The following is a 23598-nucleotide window of genomic DNA, read 5'->3' as shown; positions in this document are numbered from 1 at the left end:
GAATAAATTAAACAGAATTGGTACCAGGACAGATCCTTGGGGGACACTACTTACCTCTCCGGACCATTCTGAGTACTCCCCTTTATTTGCTTTATTTCTTTATCGTACATCACGGGACACAGAGCACCATAATAATGACTATCTGGGTTATATGCTACCTTTAGGTGATTGGACACTGGCAACCAATAGTAAGAAGGTTTCTCCCATATAACCCCTCCCATACAGGAAGTACCTTTATTTTTTTGCCAGTGTCTTGAAGGTGATGGTCACGGCTGTGGAAGCTCTTCAAACTTTCTTCGAATGAAATGTCCCAGTGAGGATGTTATATCGGATCCATTCGAATGGCATATAATGCTAAAGTGGATGGTACCCAAGCCTTGGTTCAAGAATGAGGTTTTGCTTGTAATGTATCCGTTAAGGCGCTGGACCCTTGTTAACATGGTATCCCTGGTCTTCATTTGCCCAAGGGAACCAGAAGGGTGCTTTACAGGTCCAGGGGTATGGACCCCGTAAAAAGGGGGACCCGATCCTTGAAGGTCCTCAGTGGCGCTACCCGCCGTGATGGGGGAAGATTGGGCCTGTGTCAGGCCCTGCAGCGAGGACCGGTGAGTACTCCCTCTGGGATGCCTAACAATATTCCTGTTATTGCATGTAATGTCTTGGTATACCCTGTGTCTCATTTCTAACTGTGTACCTAACGTTACAGAGAGAAGCTGACAGATGCAGCCTGTGTGAGTGCTCCTGCACGTGGCGGCACGTGCCGCGTGCGCGTGCGTCAGGAGCACGCACCGCGGGTGTGCACGGTGTTCATGCGCGGCGCGGCAGGCTGTGTGTGCGCCAAGCAGGGTGCGCGTGCGTAGTAGAACACGGCGCGCGTCTGTCACTAGGCGGGTATAAGGGAGGTCACGCGCTTACATATTCATTGCTGCTTGTTGGTTAAGGAAGTCTAGTGCACGGTGGGACACAGAGGTCTGGTAAATTTGAACATTTTGCAACAGGTTGAAGGCTGGTAAGGCTGTGGTGGCGGCTGTTCGCTAGACCCAGCTATATAACTCAGAAGGAGTGCCTTTTTTTCCTCAAACTTGTAAGCAATGTCTTCGACTCCTTCAAAAACAGGAGATCAACCTCAGGTTACTGCAGCATCAGTCTCCCCTGAAAGACCTGCGGCATTTGGCCTGGCTGAGCCATTGCAGTTGTCAGGCGTAGTGGCTACTACCAATATCCCTGCATCAGCCTATGTTACTAAGGATGATTTAGCATCAGCCCTAGCTGGCCTTGAGGGCAAGATAGCAGGTATGATTGCTACAGTAACACAGGGAGGGAAGCATTGTCATAGATCTCCCTCCCCTGAGCCTGGTCCCAGGGGAGTTCTTTTGGCATGGGTCCCTGTGATTTGGATCCAGAATGGGCAGAGGATTTGGAGGAGGAAGCCATTAAAGACAAGGAGGAAGAAGAGGCTGAAGAGTCCTCGGCTGGGGATTCAGGTTCTGAAGAACCAATTTCAGCCTCTCAATCCCAAAAAATGTTTATCCAGTCCTTGGCTGAGATGGTGAGAGCTGGATTTAAATTACCTCCAGTGCAGGGACCAGGACCCTCCTGTTCTACATTAGGGTCCTTCGTCCTCAACCAGGTTCCCCGGCCTTCCCTTTGCACCCTTTATTGGAACAGGTAATTTACGCTGACTGGGACCGCCCGGACAGGACATTCTTGCCTACAAAAAGGTTTTCTTTTTTATATCCTATGGAGGAAAAATTCAGGAAGAAGTGGGATACACCTTTGGTTGATGCTGCCATTTCTTCAGTGAATAAAAGTGTAACCTGTCCAGTGGATAATGCCCAGGAATTTAAGGATCCGGCAGATAAAAAGCTGGAATGCTTACTAAAAGCTTCTTTTGCAGTAGCTGGGTCAGCAGTACAACCGGCAGTTGCGGTTATCGGTATTTGTCAGGCATTGAAGGACCATTTTAAGAAATTGGTCAGGAACCTGCCTGTTTAAGAAGAAGTTTCTGACAAACTATCAGAACTTCCTCGCGTTTTATGTTTTGCGGTAGACGCATTAAAGGACTCGATTCAGCAGATGTCTCGTTTTGCGCTACTCTCAATCCATATGTGCAGAGTACGATGGTTAAAGAATTGGTCGGCTGAGACGCCATGCAAGAGGCTACTTGCGGCCTTTCCTTTTCACCGTGAGCGTCTATTTGGGGAAGAATTGGATAAATATATCTGACAAATCTCAGGAGGGAAAAGCTCCTTGCTTCCGGTTAAGAGAAGGAGTAAGCAGCCTTCCTTTAAGATTCCCAACGCTCCTGGGCCAAGTGCCTTTTCCCCTAAGAGGTATCGACGGCCTCAGTCACCTACCTGTAAGAAGCCTCAAGGTCAAAATAGACCTTGGACCTAGAAACCAGCCAAGGCCAATTCCAAGTCTTCCTTGTGAAGGGGCGCCCCCACTCTTGCGGGTGGGGGGCAGACTGCGGTGGTTCGCAGATGCTTGGGGAAAATTGGTTCAGGACAGGTGGGTTATTTCCACCATATCTCAGGGTTACAAAATAGAGTTTCGGGATTTTCCCCCAACTCGATATTTGGTATCTAGAGTTCCATCAGACCTGGAAAAAAGAGGGGCCTATTCCTTGTGGTAGAACAACTGGAAAGGCAGAAGGTAAGAGAGAAAAGAGAAAGATTCAAGAGATTTTACTCGAACCTATTTACAGTACCAAAGCCAAACGGGGAAGTAAGGCCCATCCTGGACCTCAAATCCTTCAATGCCTTTCTAAAGGTCCGAACCTTCCGGATGGAATCGATTTGTTCAGGAAATTTTATGGCGTCCATAGACATCAAGGACGCATACCTGCATATACCAATTTTTGGTCCGCATCAAAGATTCCTGCGATTTGCAGTAGAGGGGTATCATTTCCAATTTGTGGCACTTCCATTCGGTCTAACCACGGCCCCTCGGGTATTCACAAAGGTTCTGGCCCCAGTGTTGGCATTCCTAAGGTCGCGGAAGATCTCAGTGGTAGGATATCTGCACGACCTTCTGTTAAGGGACCAAGCTTACTCCACCTTGGTAGAAAATATTTCAATTATGGTCCATTTCCTAAAGTTCCTAGGCTGGATTCTAAATATGGACAAATCAGCCCTCAATCCAGCTCAGGTCTTAACATATCTAGGTCTGGTCTTGGACACAACCCTAGAAAGGGTAATTCTACCTCCCTTAAAAGTCTTCTCCATAGTGGAACTGGTTCAGAAGGTCAAGGGGGTAGAATGTCCTTCGATTCGTCTGTGCGTGAGACTGTTGGGCAAAATGGTGTCATCCTTGAGCGCAGTTCCTTATGCGCAGTTCCACTCCAGGAGGTTCCAGAGAGCTATCCTGGAAGCTTGGGACAAGTCGGTTCAGACTTTGGATCATCCCATATATCTATCCCTACAGGTGAAAAGGGAACTCTCATGATGGGCAGAGACCAGCAACTTGAACAGTGGAAAATCCTTTCCACCAGTATCCTGGAAGGTGTTAACTACGGACGCCAGTCGTCTAGGCTGGGGAGCAGTCCTGGAAGAGGCTTCCATCCAGGGGTTATGGTCTCAGGCAGAGAAGACCTTGCCCATCAATCTACTGGAAATTCGGGCAGCTCGCCTGGCTCTCCTATATTGGACGGCCAGACTGTGGGGGTTTCCTGTCCGAATCCAGTCCGACAACTCCACGGTGGTGGCATACCTCAACCACCAAGGGGGTACCCGGAGTTGGGTGGCCCAAAGAGAGGTAAATCACATATTAGCTTGGGCAGAGAGACATGTGCCATTTCTATTGGCAGTCTTTATTCCAGGGGTGGACAATTGGCAGGCAGATTTCCTAAGCCGCCAGCGGTTGCTACCGGGGGGAATGGTCTCTTCACCCCAAAGTTTTCCTTCAGATCTGCCAGCGCTGGGGGATGCCGGATGTGGATCTTCTGGCATCCAGATTTAGTGCCAAGGTAGACAAGTTTGTATCCAGGACCAGGGACCCCCTTGCTGTCGGAACAGACGCATTGGTGGTTCCCTGGGACCAGTATTCTCTGATTTACGCTTTCCCCCCAATCCAGATGCTTCCGCACCTGTTGCGCAGGATACAGAAAGAGCAGATTGCAGTAATCCTGGTGGCCCCAGGGTGGCCCAGGAGGTCCTGGTATTTAGAGATTGTGAGGATGGCGGTGGAGGACCCGCTGTGTCTCCCATACCCTCCAGATCTGTTATCTCAAGGTCCCATTTACCATCCTTCTTTACGGTCGCTGAATTTGATGGCATGGCTATTGAGGCCAGGGTGCTGAAGGACCGTGGTATCAGAGGTTCAGTCTTATCTACTCTGATAAATGCTAGAAAGCCAGTTTCTAGAAGCATTTACCATAAGGTCTGGAAATCGTACATTTCCTGGTGCGAGAAGAAAGGATGGCATCCTCGCAAGTATGCGATTGGTAGGATCCTTGCCTTTCTTCAATCAGGAATTGATCTAAACTTATCTTTGGGAACCATTAAAGGACACATTTCGGCCTTATCAAATTTTTTCCAGAGGCCAGTTGCATCCCATTCTTTAGTGCGAACCTTCGTCAAGCGGGTACTGCACTTAAAACCGCCGGTTAAACCTCCCTTATGCCCCTGGGACTTGAACTTGGTGCTATCAGCCCTACAGGTTCAACCCTTTAAACCGATTAGGCATATTCCTTTAATTCTGTTGACCAGGAAATTGTTTTTTCTGGTAGCCATAACTTCGGCTAGAAGGGTGTCTGAATTTACCGCCCTTTCATGTAAAAAGCCTTTTCTAGTTTTACATCAGGACAAGGTGGTGATGCGCCCCCGTCCAGATTTTTTACCTAAGGTGGTTTCCAGTTTTCATTTGAATCAGGATATCATTTTGCCTTCCTTTTTTCCCAATCCTAAGACTAAAGAGGAAAGGTTGCTTCACTCACTGGATGTGGTGAGAGCAGTCAAGGTTTACTTAAACATGTCAGCTCCTTTTTGGAAAACTGATTCCCTTTTTGTTCTGCCAGAGGGTCCTAACAGGGGACAGGCAGCAACCAGTTCTACTATCTCTAGGTGGACTCGCCAACTCATTATCCAGGCTTATGAGTTGAAACGCAGGGTTCCACCTCGATATTTCAAAGCTTACTCTACTAGAGGAGTTAGTACATCATGGGCAGTGCGCCAACAGGTGGCTATGGCTCAGGTTTGCAAGGCGGCCGCTTGGTCTTCAGTTCATACGTTCACCAGGTTTTACCAGCTGGACGTTACATCTCAAAAGGAGACTATTTTTGGCCACAGCGTGCTGTGAGCGGCTTTATAAGTCCTGGGCCTGAAGGGGATTTAAGAATACTTTGCCCTCCCCTCAAATGCATTGCTTTAGGACATCCCAGATAGTCATTATTATGGTGCTCTGTGTCCCGTGATGTACGATAAAGAAAAATGGATTTTTAAAACAGCTTGCCTGTAAAATCCTTTTCTTGGAGTACATCACGGGACACAGAGGTCCCTCCCTTCTTTTCTGGGATCTTCATTGCTTGCTACAAAACTAAAGGTACTTCCTGTATGGGAGGAACCTTCTTACTATTGGTTGTCAGTGTCCAATCACCTAAAGGTAGCATATAACCCAGATAGTCATTATTATGGTGCTCTGGGTCCTGTGATGTACTCCAAGAAAAGGATTTTACAGGTAAGCTGCTTTAAAAATCAATTTTTTGCTGAGATATCACTTTGAAAAAACCTCCTAGAATTTCTGTCTGTGGTTACCTTGAATAAGAGCTGCTAATTCATGTAGCAATTAAAGGACTCCAATCTACCCTTAGCTCAGGCATGCAGGCAGGAGGGTGTGCTTAGCTGAGAGAGACCCTCCTAAAGACTCCTGGGATGTATGACATCATTTGCCTAGGCCTGAAGACCAGGAAGTAACTGATGAAATGTTATTAAAAAAAAAATATAAAACAAGTAAATATGATATACTCTCTCCTCTGTTTACTAATGCTAGCAGCAGGTGGATTAAAAATAGTCAATGTTGATTGAGAGAATGAAGTTCCGCTTTAAGAAAACAAAGTTTATATACCAAAATGTATTTAGCTGATTTAAACTGTTCTATTGGGCTTTTAATAATAGTCATTTTTAGCTGGTGTAAGCATTTAACAATTGTGGCCGTTAACATTTGAGGAGTATTGTGGGTTGCACTTTAATATATTGATTGTGTAAGTCATTTTACAAAAGAGGAATTGTATTACTACTCTGAAGCCTAGTACACACAATCAGAAAATCGGATTGAAAATAACGCTTTCGAAGCGTTCGTACGATAATCTGATTGTTAGTGCACAGCTTTCAAGAGCCGTTCACGACAGTTCTTCCAAAATTGTCTAACAGGACAAACCCAAAAAAATTTTTTTTCGTACAATACCAGATGGTATTTACGATATTTACGATTTTCGTTTAAAGAGTACAGTTTTCATCCGAAAATACAATACAACACATTGCATCACTTCCAAATTTGTATTCTGTCATATGAGAATTTTTGTAACTTTAGTAACCTCTTCAGTTTCGATATGTAGAAACTAGATACTAGAATGCAAAAAAAAATGACGATCAGTCGTCCAATAATCTCATCACGTCTACCAGGCTTTAAGCAGAGTTGCACCTAAGAGTGGAAGCTCCGCTTATCTGTCTCCTCCCCCCCTCTAGTGCCAAATTTGGGGGGAGGGGAGAGCTGGTACCTGTTTTTGTGGGGTACCTGCCCCCACTTCCGTCGGACCTCGCCGCAGGGAGGTACATCAGAAGTTTGGCCCTCTCCTCCTCCCTCCTCCTTCCCCGCAGCGGGGCCATTCAGAAAGCGCAGCGCGCATTGCGCATACGCAGTAGGGGATTGGCTGTGAAGCCACAAGGTTTCACTGCCAGTTTTCCTTACATGCTATGGCGGCGGGAGCACCCGAGAGCCGATGGAAACACCGGCTGAGGTGCCGACATTGCTGGATTCCAGGACAGATAAGTGTCCTAATATTAAAAGTCAGCAGCTAATATGTGTAGCTGCTGACTTTAAATTTTTTCCATGGGGGGGGGGGGGGGGGCTGGAGCTCCGCTTTAACAGTCTGGCAGGCGGTTATTCCTTCTACACTTTCTTGCAGAACTCTACACCAGTAAAAAAATCTTCAGGATCTGAAGCACTCTTGGGTGTGCCTGATGCAAGATTTCCACCCATTGGCTGCTATGTCTCTAGAATGATATAGCTGCGTGATGCCATTGCCTTATCCAGGTGCTCAGCACTAACATTACAGCATACTGCGCATGCACCTCAGGAAGTTATATTTTTTTTAAAAAGGTGTGCCAGTATAAAGAGAAATTTTATTATTTTTAGGTAGGCGAGATATACAAACTTACAAAGTCTCTCCTATCAAAATACTTGATTCTTCTTCTTTTTTTTTTTTTGGACTTCTGCTTTCACTTTAACGCAGAAGCACTATCCAATTTACAACCCGGTCTATCTTTATCTATTTTAATTTGCCAAATCCACATTGTAAAGACAGCAACGTGACACAACCTTTGGCAGAGTTACAAAACAGGCTGAAGAAAACTATTAAAGGTCTCCGAGTGCTCAGCAGAAAAACACAAGTAGGCAGAAAAAAAGAGAGGTCTTTAAAAGGTACGAACGGAGTCCTGACTAATGGTGGCGGAGGTGTCCAATGGAGGGCGCCTGGAGCCAGTGACCCGCAGTGCAGTCTGTGGGCCTCCTGCTGGCAGCTGTATGCATTCCCTTGTTCTGAGCCACCATAATGTAATCCCTGTGTGGATAAATGCTGATGGGTGCACTTGCTAGATAATCTTTTTTGGAACAAGCAATTATGAACATCTGTACCAAGTGTTGTTGAAAAGACATTAGACAAAATATGCACAGTGGGAGCTCATTTGTTCTTAAAGGTGCAGGCTGCAGGGCATTCATCCTTAAAGTGGTAGTAAAGTCCACTTTTTTATTTATACCTACAGTAGACCTATATTAAGGCTGACCATGCTTAACCCCTTCAAGCCAACATTACATATATGCGGCCTCACTGACTGGGCTTTTTGCCATGGGGCCGCATATACGTGTATCTGTCTTTGTGCTGGGAGGGCACCACACACAGAGACCAGGGTCTCAGAGAGTCCTGGGTCCCATACTAGTGATCGGGAACCTGACCTTCCAATTCCGGGTCACCTGATTGCTGAGGTAGCCTCTGATTGGCTATCACAGTAATCAGTTACTGTTAAGCCTGCCCCTGTGTTTCTAAATAGCATCTGTAAAGGGCCTAAAAAATGCCTCCCCTGCAGTCCCAGTGTGAAAGCCAGAGTGCTTCCACTCTGGAGTGGTGCGCTTGCAGGACGTTAGAAAAAGTCCTGCAAGCCGCATCTTTGGAGTGGTGTATACACCGCCCCTGCCCATTGAAATGAATAGCGCTTTTCGGGCGCATTTAACCCTTTCTTTGGCCGCTAGCGGGGGTTAAAAGCGTCCCGCTAGCGGCTAAAAAGCGCAGCTAAAACGACGGTAAAGCGCAGCTAGAAATAAAAATGCTTGTTAATGCATTCTTTTTTTAACAGCCATGTGAATTAGTCTGAAATCTTCCAGTGGGGATGTGTTTAGTAACACCTGTCTTGGAGAGCCTTTTCCTCATTTTGGAGAGTGTTACTCTCACCTCTGGTTGTGTCTACAAGGCAAGAATTGAAGGAAAATCTCTCCAAACTTGACACATGGCAAACAATAAACAAACTATTCACTACTATATGCATGATGGGAAACAAGTTTTCCTTTTTAAATATACTTTAAAGTGGTTGTAAACCCACAAACAAAAAAAAACCTACAAGACAAAGGCATAATGAGCTAGTATGCATAGCCCCACCTCCCTACACCTCATTGGCTCTGAGAGCACCAGTAGCCAATGGCTACCCCTGCTGCCTCCCTGTCCAATGAGGGAGAGAACCACTGCTCTCATGTATATAGCTGGATCGAGATCAGGCTCAGGTAAGTATTGGGGGGGAGAGTTAAAGCGAAGCTCCACCCAAAAGGGGAAACTCTGCTTGTTTGCTTCCCCCCCCCCCCCCTTCGCTGCCACATTTTGCACCTTTCGGGTTGAGGAGGGAGCGGATACCTGTCAAAACCAGGTTTCTGCCCCCACTTCCGGGTAAGATCGCCGCAATCGTTGTTCAGCGATGTCTGACATGACATGTAAGCGCCCCCATCCCCCCTTGTTCTTGTGCAAAGGTGAATGCACACGTTGGTCCTGTACACATACGTAAACGACGATCACACCACACGTTTTATATCGCGAGCAACAGCAATTATTCTAGCACCAGACCTCCTGTGTAACGCTAAACTGGTAACCAATAAAGACTTATAAAGCGTTGCCTGTGGAAATGTTTAAATACCAAAGTTTGGCGCCATTTCACAAGCGAGCGCAATTTTAAAGCGTGGCATGTTTGGTATACTGTATCTATATGCGCTCTCCTGCGCAGGATCGTGTACCTAGTATGTGATCCTGCACTTCTGGGTCACGCACGTGCGGCGCTGGTGACCCGCTTCCACTGTGATTGGACACATCAGAAGGCAATCGGCGTGTCTGGCGGACTTGATGTCCACTGGGACCTGCCGATCATTTGGGATACAAGCAGAACGGCTGTCTGCCTAAGTAAACAAGGCAGACTGCCATTCTGTCAGTAGGGAAGGTAGTGATCCTGTATTTCTGCAAAGCAGGGACACTGATCTCTCCCACAGTAACCAAGCACAGGTTAGGCACACAGTTCACCCCTTGATTGCCCCTGATGTTAACCCCTTCCCAGCCAGTGTCAATAGTACAGTGTCCATGCATATTTTTAGCACTGATAACTGTATTGGTGTCATTGGTTCCCAAAAAGTGTCACTTAGTGTCCGATTTGTCTACCGCATTGTCGCCGTCCCGCTGTAAGTCACTGATCACCTCCATTACTAATAAAAAAAAAAAAGAAAAGAATAAATAAAAATTCCATAAATCTATCCCATAGTTTGTAGAGGCTATACCTTTTGCGCAAACCAAACAATATACGCTTATTGGGATTTTTTTTACCAAAAATATGTAGCTGAATACATATTGGCCTAAATATATGAAGAAATTTGATTTTTTTACTTTTTTTTTTTATTTTTTATTGAATGCGTTTTATAGCAGAAAGTATATAAAGCAAAATATATATATTTTTTTCAAAATTGTCAGTCTTTTTTTGTTCATAGCGCAAAATAATAAAAAACGCAGAGGTGATCAAATACCACCAAAAGAAAGCTCTATTTGTGGGAAAAAAAATGATAAAAATGTCATTCTCATTCAAAATGCGACAGCACTGAAAGCTAAAAATTGGCCTGGGCAGGAAGGTGGTGAAAGTACCCGGTATTGAGGTGGATAACGCACTCACCTGGAGATGGATACAGATCTAGAATGTTTGAGAACAGTCAGAAGCCATTATCTGCAAGCAAATGGCATTACATCCTGGAAACTAACATTTTCAGCAGAGGTCAGAGATGGCAACCTCCAGGTTTTACTTTTAAAGCTAATGAAAAAAAAGTAAACTAAATTGCAGCCCATGTGAGTCATTTTGTAATTAGGAGTCCTGCAGCTTTTTATTGCGTTGGACAGCCAAACACGTTTTCGCCCCCTCGAAGTTTTAAATGTAAGTTTCAAGAATTTGTCATTTCACTCTGACTGTGATTAGTACAAATGCTTTAAATTCTAGGGTAATCTCTTTGTATATGTTTAAAATGATCTGGCAAGCTGTAATTTCCCAGAAAAGAGAAATAGACCCTCTCTTTGACTAATCCCCCAAATCAGAAACACTCCCCTGTTGCTGGTTTTTAAATTACATTTTTAATTTATCTTTGTGTATGATGTTGTCTCATGCAAGGGGAATCGTATACTCCAAGTTTTATTATGTTAGTTAGAGGCCAGGGGTTTGGCACCAGAGTGGCTCCTCTTCGGTTTTGTGTTTTTTTTTTTTTTTTTTTCTTTGTGCAAGTGCACATTTTTGCAATTTACTAAACTCACAATAAACAAAAGTTTGTTTAGCTCATATCCTTTCCAGGTCGCTTTCCAATTTTCAAAATAAGTACCAACTACAGCCGTTTTTAGGGTTTCATTTGTATTTAAAGAGCAACTATAACGCAAATCATTCAACGCAAATGGGGCGTACACACGGTCGGACTTTTCAGCTACAAAAGTCCGACGGACCAAATCCGGCTGACAATCCGATCCTGTGTGGGCTTCCCCGGACTTTCAGCTGACTTTTCCAGTCGCAAATCTGACGGACTTTAGATTTGGAACATGCTTCAAATCTTTACGTTGTAACTCCGCCGGACCCAGAAATCCGCACGTCTGTATGCTAGTCCGACATACAAAAACCCACGTTAGGGCAGCTATTGGCTACTGGCTATCAACTTCCTTATTTTAGTCCGGTGTACGTCATCACGTACGAATCTGTCGGACTTTTGTGTGATCGTATGTAGGCAAGTCCGCCAAAAGTCCGTTGAAAGTTTGTCGGACGGGCTGTCAGACTTTTGTAGCCGAAAAGTCCGACCGTGTGTACGCCCCAAAAGGCTTTTCCCTTCCGATTAACATTGTAAGGGATAGTTTACAACGCATTGTACGTTACAGTGTGCTTTGCCACAACGTATGGCAGGGGTAGGCAACCTTTTGAGCACAGTGTGCCGAAAAATATTTTCAAAGAAATTGAGAGTGCCGATTTTATAACAAAAAAAATGTCAACTTCACACTCTCAATCACGAAAAGGATTTTTTTTTATAAAGTAAATGCTGTAAACTACTTGAGTAGTAATGAGAAATAAACATCCTACAATCTCACCTCACGCCTCAGATCAGCCCCAATTCCTGAAACTCCACACCTCAGATCACCGTCCCACCTGCAAATCTGTTTCACCACTGTAACCCCCTGCACATCTGCCCCACCACTGTACCATCCTGCACATCTGCCCCACCACTGTACCATCCTGCACATCTGCCCCACCACTGTACCATCCTGCACATCTGCCCCACCTCTGTACCCCCTGCTCATCTGTCCCACCACTGTAACCCCCTGCTCATCTGCCCCACTACTGTACCACCCTGCTCTTCTGTCCCACCAATGTTCCCCCTTTCTCATCTGCCCCACTTCTCATCTGCCCCACCACTGTACCTGCCTGCACATCTGCTCCACCGACGTATCCCCATATCTGTCTCACTATTGAATCACCTTCTCATCTGTCCTAACACTGAACCCATCTGCTCATCTGCCCCACCACTGTAACCTGCTTTCTCATATGCTCCACCAATGTACCTTCTGCACATCTGTCTCACCACTGTACCCCCTGCTCTTCTGCCCCACCTCTATTCCCCCTGCTCCTCTGCCCCACCAATACACCTCCTTTCACATCTGCCCCCTTGCTTTTCTGTCCCACCACTGAACTCCCTTCTCATCTGTCCCACCACTGAACCCCCTTCTCATCTGTCCCACCACTGTAACCCCCTTCTCATTTGGCCCAACACTGAACCCCCCTGCTCATCTGCCCCATCACTGTACCCCCCTGCTCTTCTGTCCCACTGCTGAAGCCCCTTCTCATCTCTTCCACCACTGTACCTCCCTGCACATCTGCCCCACCGCTGTACCTCCTGCTCTTTTGCCCTACCTCTGAACCCCTTCTGCTCATTTTCCCCACCGCTGTTCCTGCCCGCTCATCTGCTGCACCGCTGTACCCTCTTCTCATCTATGATATGTGTGATATGCAGAGTGGTGAAAGGAAGCAGAGATGAGACACATCTACCTGTCCTGGCACACTCATCCTGCTGATCCACCTCTCACATCCAGCCCACGTGCTTGTATGTGATGTCACATACAAGCATCTGGAATGGATGTGCAATGATGAGCTCAGGTCAGGGGCATTTTCTGAAAGCAGTGGGCCTGTGTGCAGGATCATAAGTTGTGCCCCTGCAGCTGAGAAAAAGTGCGGCGCAACAAAAGTTGGGTGTGATTTTCATTGCACTGAATACTGGCTGTGGCTTAAAGGGACACAGAGTGCAGGGGTTCAGTAGTAAGTGACGCAAAGGTTCAGGAATAATTTCAACAAAGTTCCCAGAAGCTCAACAATAATTCCACAAACTGTCACCTAATTTTTTCAATCACGGTGAAATCCCTTCTTTCTGAGAATGGTATTGGCAACCCAGATGGTCCCAGATGGTGGACAGGGCTAGTAGGACTGTGATTGGCTTTAGCAGTGGCCAATGACAGTCCTCCTCCTCTTGGAAACAGGGACTGCCCCCCCCTAGCAGAACTGCACCCAAGCTCTTCCCCATCACAAAAGCTAACAATCGCAGCTACATCAAAGTTTGAGAAGCAAACAATGTTTCCCAAATTTTAAAGTGTTTGGGGGCACAGTGCTTCCCCCTCAGTGTAGGTGCGGCATGGGGAATTCTGAAATTGTAATGCATTAGTGTCTCACTGACACTTCCCTGCACTGCTGGGGAGGGAGTCGAATGCTGGCAAAAGAGGCTTCGAGTACCAGGGATTGCCTACCCCTGACGTATGGTAATGCTCTGTAAATCTACATTTATATGCCTCTTGCGTTGCATTTGGCTTAAAAAATGCTGCAGGGCATATTTTCTGTGTATTAAGATGGCTTAACAGCCTATTTAAATTAAATGGGCTATCAAACACAGCTTGCCTCAAAGCATGAAACACGTGCATTGTATTGCACTGTGGCGTGCACGAGCCCAAATTCACATTACAGACATCATAGGCAAATTCAGTGTTGGCCAACCTTTCTACCTTGTGGCACGTGGTCCTCCCTTCGCTAGTGTTCCAGTTGATGTGTTTGTGCCGGACCTAGCTATAGAGCCAGCCAGACAGCCAACACCAGGCTTGGTGCAGGTGCCATGGCTTCCTATTGTTGCCCAGCATATAGGTTGCTGGCAGACTTGATGACAGAAGATTGAAAGCTACAGACACAAAAAAGAAAAAAAACAATAAGCAAATTGCAGGGCTCGAACAGTTCAACCAAACTGATACAATCATGTCTGACAGTGTGCACTCACCTAGAAAATATGCAAAACACACGTATGTAATCCACCATGGCCAGGTAAGTGCCCCATGAGCCGATGGTAACTGAACATAGAAACTGTCAGGGGTAATCCGAGGAAGAATCCCCTTTGGGAGATGCAGAAGGAGGGCAGTATGTCACAACAGGGGTTGGGAGTCCGTACACACAAGCCCTCGGGAGCTGTTGACTGCAGGCTGAAGGCTCGTATGGGCTCAGAAGGCGGGCGGCGCTATACACAGTCAGGCAGGGGAAACAACTGAAGCTGCCTGCCAGGAAGCACAGATGTTGGGCTGCGTGGCGGAGCGATGCTAATGGCATTGCTATGATTACGCGTTTCGGAGGTGGAGTTCTCCTTTGTCAAGTCCTTCTCCATCTCCTGAAGGGGCTTCATCCTCGGATTACTCCTGTTGGTTCCTATGTTCAGTTTCCATCGGCTCTTGGGACACTTACCTGGCTAAGGTGGATGACATACATTCGCGTTGCATCTTTTCTATGTGAGTGCATTTATTTTATTATTTATTATTATTATTATACAGGATTTAAATAGCGCCAACAGTTTATGCAGCACTTTACAATATAAAGGGGGACAGTACAAATACAATACAAAAGGTATAGGAGAGCCCTAGCTGCTTATGGAGCTTACAATCTAAAGGGAGGGGGAGGTGGTACAAAAGGTGATAGCTGCAGGGGATGATCTGATGGTGGTGACTCAAGTACAGTTCTTAGATGGAGGTGGGGTAGGCTTCCCTGAATAAATGAGTTTTCAAGGATCGCCCAAAGGCGGATAGAGTAGGAGCTGACCGGACATACTGGGGCAGGGAGTTCCAGAGCAAGGGAGACATTCTGGAGAAGTCCTGGAGGCAAGCGTGAGAGAAGGTAACAAGGGAGCTAGAGAGCAGGAGGTCCTGGGAGGAGCAGAGAGGATGATTTGGGCGATATTTGCAGATGAGGTTGGCGATGTAGCTGAGGGCAATGTTGTGAATGGCTTTTTGGCAGTTTTTTTTCATTCATTAAAAGGTTAACTACGCTTTGGGATTGCGTTTTTTGTTTATTCTGCTAAAGATACCATATCTTGGCCAGAGTCTGGGTAGTCAAATCCTTTACTAGTTCGCTACTGCTCACCTCTATATTGCTGGTTTGCTAATCTGAATGTTTAAAGATATTCATTATGCCTACAGATGGAGCTATGTTAATAGTGGCTGATGTCCTTGTGACTAATGGTGCATTGTCCATACCTACCTGTTCTCTGATCTGTATTTTGAAATACTTTACTAAAAATTAATTAAACGTGAAAGATGCAGTTTTGTCTACACCTGTAACGCTATGTACGTTTTTATTCAGGAGAGCAGAGTGGATGTGATAGCTTGGTAGATAAAACCATTCCAGAGCCCTACACCGCTTCCCTTTTCACCAGAAAACTTTACTGTACAAGTAAGCTGAGACACCTGACCCATATCTTCCTATGAAGTATTTTACCCCTGATTTATATCCAAGGGTTATAAAGATTTGATGGAGAATGAAGGGGGGCCTTCACCTACAGCTGAACGTCTGTGTAAAATGTGTTACCGGCCAAATGGTTAATTAAAGATGGATGATTTGATTGAAAGACATAGTTTTGTGCTGGGTGTTCCCACCATAAATTGCTCCTAGTGTGTTTGATTGACTTTGGTTGGTGTAAAACTGATGTGACCTCTATTCTCTGCTATCTTATGTTTATACGTGCACTTTTTCTTTTCCTATTTTAGGTGATTCTGGTCAGGGACTCAGATCATGGATACGGGAAGTCTTGAAGAAAGATCTGGCCTTTAAGCACATAAAAGTAATTTTTCCAACAGCTCCGGCCCGGTGAGATTTATTTTGTTGTAGCATAGTTTTTTTTTTGTTTATTTATTTGTAATATCTATTCTATGCATTAAAGTGATTGTGAAGTCTCTTTTTTTTCAATCAAAATAACATGTCATACCTGTTCTGTTGCAGTGTATTTGCACAGAGCAGCCCAGATCCTCCTCTTCTCAGGTCCCTCTTCTGTGCTCTTTGCCCCTCCCTCCTGTTGAGTGCCCCCACAACAAGCAGCTTGCTATGGGGGCACCCAAGCCGAGTCACAGCTCCCTGTGTCCATTCCGCCCCAGCTCTCTCCTGATTGGTTGACTGATTTTGACAGCAGTGGGAGCCAACGGTGCCGCTGCTGTGTCTCAGCCAATCAGGAGGGAGAGTCTCGGATGGCCGAGATACTTATGGACATCGCTGGGGAGAGAGAAGGGGCCTCAGGTAAGTATTAGGGGGGCTGCCGCACAGAGGCGGCTTTTTATCTTAATGCATAGAATGCATTAAGGTAAAAAACCTTCTGAATTAACAACTCCTTTAAATCCTTCCCGACCAGCCACCACAGTTATACTGCGGCAGGTTGGCACAGCTGTGCGAGACGTCGTAGCTGTACGTTGCCTCTTTAAGACGCTGTAGCAGGTGCGCACGTCCGAAGCGTGTCCCTGGAGCTGATGCGCGTGCCCAGCACCTGCGAACACTCGTGACAAAGCGAGAACCGGGATCTGTGTGTGTAAACACAAATCCCGGTCCTGTCAGGGAAGAGGAGAGAGATTGTGTGTTCCTACTAAGTAGAAACAATGATCTCTCTCCTCCTCTAGTCAGCCACATTCCCCCCCACAGTTAGAAACACACATAGGGAGAACAGTTAACCCCTTGATCGCCCCCTAGTGTTAACCCCTTCCCTGCCTGTGACATTTATACAGTAGCTATTTTTACCTCTGATCGCTGTATAAATGTCACTGGTCCCAAAAAAGTGTCTGATCTGTCCGTCACAATGTTGCAGTCCTGATAAAAATCGCAGATCGCTGCCATTACTTGTTAAAAAAAAAATAATAAAAATGCCATAAATCTATCCCTTATTTTGTAGACGCTATAACCTTTGCACAAACCAATCAATATACGCTTATTGCTATTTTTTTTTTTTTACCAAAAATATGTAGAAGAATACATATCGGCCTAAACTGGTGAAACTTTTTTTTTTTTGGGATCTTTATTATAGCAAAAAGTAAAAAATATTGTCTTTTTTTGAAAATTGTCGCTATTTTTTTGTTTATAGCACAAAAAATAAAAACCGCAGAGGTGATCAAATACCACCAAAAGAAAGCTCTATTTGTGAGGAAAAAATACACATACATTTTTTTTTGGGTACAACGTCGCACGACCGTGCAATTGTCATTTAAAGCGACGCAGTGCCGTATCGCAAAAAATGGCCTGGTCAGGAAATAGGGCTAATCTTCTGTGTTCCACTGTCCCCCCAGCCCCCTTTATATTTACCTGAGCCCAATCTTGATCCAGTGCTGTGCACAAGAGCAGTTGCTCTATCCCTTCTGTCTCTCCTCATAGGCTTAGACGCATCAGTGTGAGCCATTGTCTTCTGCTGCTGTCAATTACAGGCAATAAGGAGAGGTGGGTGGCAGGTCTTAGCCATGCTGTGTGTGTGAATGGACACACAAAGCGCAGCTCGGGAGTAATCCCGCATGAGTGCCTCCATAGTAAGCGACTTGCTATGGGGGCATTCAGTAGGGGGGAGGAGCAATGAGCGCTGCCGGCGAACCTGAAAAGAGGAGGACCTGGGCTGCTCTGTGCAAAACCAATGCACAGAGCAGGTAAGTATAACATGTTTGTTATTTAAAAAAAAAATAAAAACTGTAGGTTTACAATTACTTTAAAAGCTTTTGAGCTCGGTTTACACTGCTGAGATGTGAATATCAGTGCAATCATATAGTATGACTTTGGGTGGTAGCATATTCTGTGGAGCCAAATTGCACTGAAATCGCACCAGAGCAGCACAGGTGCCTTTTACAAAATTGCACCGCACAGAGTCACATTGATGTGAAGGGGCACCATTAAAAATAATGTGATTTCCCTTGCCATGCAATTTTATGCGACTCAAGTCACATCAGAAATCACACTCATGTGAACCAGCACTGTCTCTATACTCAATAGTCTTTCTGAATCCCCAGCCTGGATAAAAATGATGTTATGCTGGCCCATAAATATTAATTTGTATCTTTAACTTTTTTGTTTAATTTTGAATAAAGTAGGAAAGTCCCCACTGGTCTGCAGTTATTGAAAGAGGCTTCGTTTTTTAAATTTGTGAATTGGTGGGGGGCTTTAAAATTGCTTGGAAAAGGGCTTGAAGCACATATATGTAAATGAAATTATTTCAAATTATTGATTTAAAAAAATACCAAGAAGCTTCCAGAGCAAATCCAGGAAAAGTTTAGTTGATGAATCATTTATTGTCATTGCAGGACCCTTTTTTTTGGTTTGGTGTGTTGCTGTTCAGTCTTGGATCACACTAATGTGATTCATGCAGTTACTTCCCATAAGTGAGGAAACACAACCCAGTCTACTGGTGTTTCCCCGACATGCTGTCTTTCCTAGTATTAACAAGTGCAATACCCCTGCGTAATGACATTCTCCTCTTTTGTGTCCAAACGTCCGAGAGGTTCTAGAGCAGACCGAATCACTGGCTGGAACACCAAATGGACCTCAGCCATGGGCTTCCCCCTCTGTCTTTTATTACTGGTAAAAAGTCAGAAGGCCATAAAAGTGTGCATTGCAAGCCAAAACCTGCCGGTAACTGACAAACATTTTCTATGCCAAATTCCTCCATGCAGTTACCAGCAAGAGAGATATTAATCATTCGGTTTACTATAAAGAATGCAGGATAGTGTCAATCACTCCAAAATCCCAAGCCCATGCAATTTTAAAATAAAATGGAAACTTACATTTTAAGAGCTGGCATTGCTGTAGATGGTTATATAGTTAACTAAGTTTAAAAAAAACCCACATCCGAAATTCAACCTCACGAATTCCAGCAGTTTTGGTCATAAGGAAGACAAACTAAACTCCCTTCTCCGAGTAATTGTTGCTGATCTTGACTACCAAAGAGGAAAAAAATCCTTCCCATCACCACAAAGGCAGTTGGACCGATTCCCTGGAATTAAATCTTACTGTGTCATTCCTGAGTATATGTAAATCCAATCACTAAAATCTTGCATCTGCTTTAAAGTGGTTGGTAAACCCTGAGGCTGCTTTCACACTGAGGTGCTTTACAGGCGCTATAGCACTAAAAATAGCGCCTGTAAAGAGCCTCTCTTCTCACTCCAGTGTGAAAGCCTGAGAGCTCTCACACTGGAGAGATGCGCTTGCAGGACGGTAAAAAAAGTCCTGCAAGCGGAATCTTTGCAGCGCTGTAGGAGCGGTGTATACACTGAATACCCATTTAAATCAGCAGCAGTGGCACTTTGCAGGTGGTTTGAACCCTTTTTTGTCCGCTAGCGGGGGCTAAAAGCGCCCCGCTAGCAGCCGAATAGCACCGCTAAAACAATGGTAAAGTGCCGCTAAAACAATGGTAAAGTGCCGCTAAAACGATGGTAAAGTGCCGACACCCCCAATGCCTCAGTGTGAGAGCACTCTTAGTGCTTTGAAAAAGTATTCATACCCCTTGAAATTTGACACATTTTGTCATGTTACAACCAAAAACGTAAATGTATTTAATTGGGATTTTATGTGATAGACCAACACAAAGTGGCTCATAATTGTGAAGTGGAAGGAAAATGATAAATGATTTTCAAAATTATTTACAAATGGGCCCAGATGGACTAACAAATTACTATTATAAATTATTTGGACACTTCCTTTCTCCAACTCTGCAATCGGTCTACTCCCAAGCTATGTCCTCTGCCTCCTTTCCCTCTGAAATGCTTAAAGCGTATGTGGTCACCATCCCCAAACCAGGCAAAGAACCTACCACACCACCCAACTTTAGACCCATGTCGCTACTAAATACAGACATTAAACTCTATGCTAAGATCCTCACTCATAGACTCCTTCCTATCCTCCCATCGCTGATCAACCCTGATCAAACCAGCTTTACCTCAGGGAGACAAGCATCAGATGCTGCACACAGAGTTATCAACATCATCCATTATGCAATGTCCTGTCGTATTCCTTCTCCTACTGTATCTCTGGACGCGGAGAAGGCGTTCAACAGGGTCCACTGGGGATATATGACGTAGACTCTCAAAAAATTTGGGTTTGATGGTCCCATCCTCTCCGCCATCCTAGCCCTTTATTTTTCTCCCTGTGCACAGGTGTACACATCTAATACTATATCCCAAACCTTTTCCATATCTAATGGAATAAGACAAGGGTGTCCCCTGTCATCCTCGATCTTCAATCTCCTCATAGAGCCCTTAGCTGAGAAAGTCAGGGCACATCCCCATATCAGGCTTCTCCATTCAAAGCAAATCTCATATAATAAATTTATTTGCTGACGATATCACTCTGTTTATAACTTCACCATCTCAATCCCCCTTGACCACGAAATCCTCACAAACTTCAGCCAGATTTCATACTATAAGATCAATTTTACAAAATCACTTATTCCAGGGGTGGGATTACCTCCCTGCCTCCAATCCCAGCTGCAATCCTCCTTCCCCTACACCTGGAGCAAATTTAATATACCCTACTTAGGATTGCAATTAATAGCAGATCCCTTGAAACTAGCAGACGCCAACTACCTACCCCTGATAGATAACATAACTAAACAAACTAAAAGATTAGCCAGAGTTGAATCATCCTGGTCCGGACGTCTGGCCTCATTTAAAATGCTGCTACTCCCCCAAATCCTGTATATCTTTTGTACACTCCCCATTAAAACCACCCACCTCAGATTGGTGAATTCCCTCCTTAAGCAATTCATCTGGTGCTCCAAAGTCCTTTTGACTAAACATAGACTTGCAGGAGGTATTGGGGTTTACTGATATACACAACTATTACCGTGCCTCCTTACTTACCTAACTTAAAACATGGCTCACACCCTCCCCTGACGTCCCCTGAGCAAGTTGAGCAAGCTTTAAGCCCAACTTCAGATTTACACTCCCTTCTTTTCCTAGACATTTGGAGACCATTCCCCCTACATCATCTCCCACTCGCCATACAAGCTTCCTTAATAGAACAGAGTGGAAAATGTGAAGAGAATGGCTTAACATCGTATAGTAATTTGTTCACCTTTATAACAATGTATTGTGAATAATCATACCTCATGATAGCCGCCTTCCTATATCCATTGATAGCCTCATTGTACATCTTCCTACTATTTTTTTTTTTATTATTATTATTTTTTTTTCATTTCCATTTTATTTTAGCCTTTATTCTCATCTTAATTTTCTTTTTTATTTCCACTTCTACCTGCATATTAGTTATTCAACCTTGTACTATTATCTCTGTATGTTATTGTGGTTGGATTGCTCCCTGCATACCTATGTATACACGAATAACTCTGGTATCTCATGCTCTTTGGAGTCTACTCCTTCTTTCTGTATTCTTGGTATAGTTTTGTGCTCTATTTTGTATTATGAAAACCTTTTTATTAAAAACAATAAAACATTTTTTATTTTCAAATAAATATCTAAAAAGTGTGGCATGCATTTGTATTCAGCCCCCTTCACTTTGCTATCCCTAACTAAAATCTAGTATTACCAATTGCCTTTAGAAGTCACCTAATTAGTGAATAGAGTACAGCCGTGTGTGATTTAATCTCAGTATAAATACAGCTGTTCTGTAAAGCCCTCAGAGGTTTGTTAGAGAACCTTGGTGAACAAACGGCATCATGAATGCCAAGGAACACACCAGACAGGTCAGGGATGAAGTTGTGGAAAAGTTTAAAGCCGGGTTAGGCTTTAAAAAAATATCCCAATCTTTGAATGTCTCACGGGAGAACTGATCAATCCATCATCCGAAAGTGGTAAGAGTATGGCACAACTGCAGACCTACCAAGACACGTCCACCTAAACTGACGGCTGGGCAAGGAGAGCATTCATCAGAGAAGCAGCCAAGAGGCCCATGGTAACTCTGGAGGAGCTGCAGAGATCCACAGCTCAGGTGGGAGAATCTGTCCACAGGACAACTATTAGTCGTACACTTCACAAATCTAGACTTTATGGAAGAGTGGCAAGAAGAAAGCCATTGTTGAAAGAAGGCAGTGAGAAATCCTGTTTTGCAGTTTGCAATAAGCCATGTGGGGGAGACAGAAAACATGTGGAAGAAGGTGCTCTGGTCAGATGAGATCAAAATTGAACTTTTTAGCCTAAAAGCAAAACGCTATATGTGGCGGAAAACTAACACTGCACATAACCCTGAACACAGCATCCCCACCGTGAAACATGGTGGTGGCAGCATCATGTTGTGGGCATGCTTTTCTTCAGCAGGGACAGGGAAGCTGGTCAGAGTTGATAGGAATATGGATGGAGCCAAATACAGAGCAATCATAGAAGAAAACCTGTTAGAATCTGCAAAAGACTAGAGACTGGGGCGGGTTCACCTTCCAGCAGGACAACGACCCTAAACATACAACCAGAGTTACAATGGAGAATATTCATGTGTTGGAATGGCCCAGTCAAAGTCCAAATCTAAATCCAATTGAGAATCTGTGGCAAGACTTGAAAATTGCTGTTCACAGACACTCTCCATCCAATCTGACAGAGCTTGAGCTATTTTGCAAAGAAGAATGGGCAAAAATTTCACTCTCTAGATGTGCAAAGCTGGTAGAGACATACCAAAAAAACTTGCAGCTGTAATTGCAGCGAAAGGTGGTTCTACAAAGTATTGACTCAGGGTGCCTTGCCACAATTCTGTCTCTGAGCTCTTCAGGCAGTTTGTCAGGAACAGTGTCATCTCTGGTTTCACCTGCTGGTGGCACTATTACATTCAGCACCAAAAGGGTGTAATTCCAGTGGCCACCAGCGGGTGTCTCCCTGCCTGCACTTCAGACTTGCCATCAAGCACACCTGTCATGGGTCTGCTGGACTATATAAACCCGCCCTGAACTAGCCTCAGTGCTTCAGAATTCCTCTGCTAAGCCCTTGTTCCTGCCAGTACCTGCTCTTGCTCCAGCCTGTTCCTGTTTGTTCCTGGACCCCGTTTGTGTATCCTGTCCTTGAGTCCTGTTTCCTGTTCCCTGCTCCTCGGTCTGCTTCATTATTCCTGGTTTCTGTTCCCTTGTCGCTTTTGCCCATGCCTTATTTTTTTTCATGTTTGCTTCCTTGCTCGTGTATTATATTAGTTAGATAGATAGGTGGGTTTAGGGGTTTGCTGTGTTTTCACCATTTTCTTGTTTTTGGTTTGCTGTCTTGTTTTCACGTGTATCTTTATCATTAATAATAAACATACCTTCTTTATTTACTCGTTTGTCCCTGATTCCTTGGTGCAGCCCAGCGATCTGATCACCTGCATTGGATGTTGTGTATAACATCCCCTGACAGCATTCTGAAGCCATACAATCAGATCGGTTGCACCTGGGAATTGGGGCCTGAGCTCCAGCTATTGTTGAAAGATGGATTTTGAGAATATTTTGTATTTGTCGCTCCTGGCAACTGATGACAGAGACTTTTGTTTTCAGACATTGGCTGAATACACTAGGGAACAATTGTTAGAATGCATCCGCCTAGCTCATGTTTTTATTGATCAAGGC

At 44.7% G+C, this 23598-nt stretch overlaps 1 protein-coding gene across 1 annotated transcript in view; it reads left to right on the top strand.

The window, feature by feature from the left end:
- LYPLAL1 (lysophospholipase like 1) overlaps window positions 1-23598 on the top strand; it is a 92139-nt gene that overhangs the window by 23559 nt on the left and 44982 nt on the right. The window contains exon 2 of the mRNA XM_073628366.1: window positions 15818-15917. Within this exon, the coding sequence (XP_073484467.1) occupies window positions 15818-15917 (100 nt within the window). The remainder of the gene's footprint in view (window positions 1-15817; window positions 15918-23598) is intronic.

Source organism: Aquarana catesbeiana, linkage group LG04 (assembly GCF_042186555.1).
Source record: "Aquarana catesbeiana isolate 2022-GZ linkage group LG04, ASM4218655v1, whole genome shotgun sequence".
In the NCBI taxonomy this organism is placed as follows: domain Eukaryota; kingdom Metazoa; phylum Chordata; class Amphibia; order Anura; family Ranidae; genus Aquarana; species Aquarana catesbeiana.
Note: the sequence above shows the minus strand (reverse complement) of the source record. Positions and strands in the feature narration are given on the sequence as shown.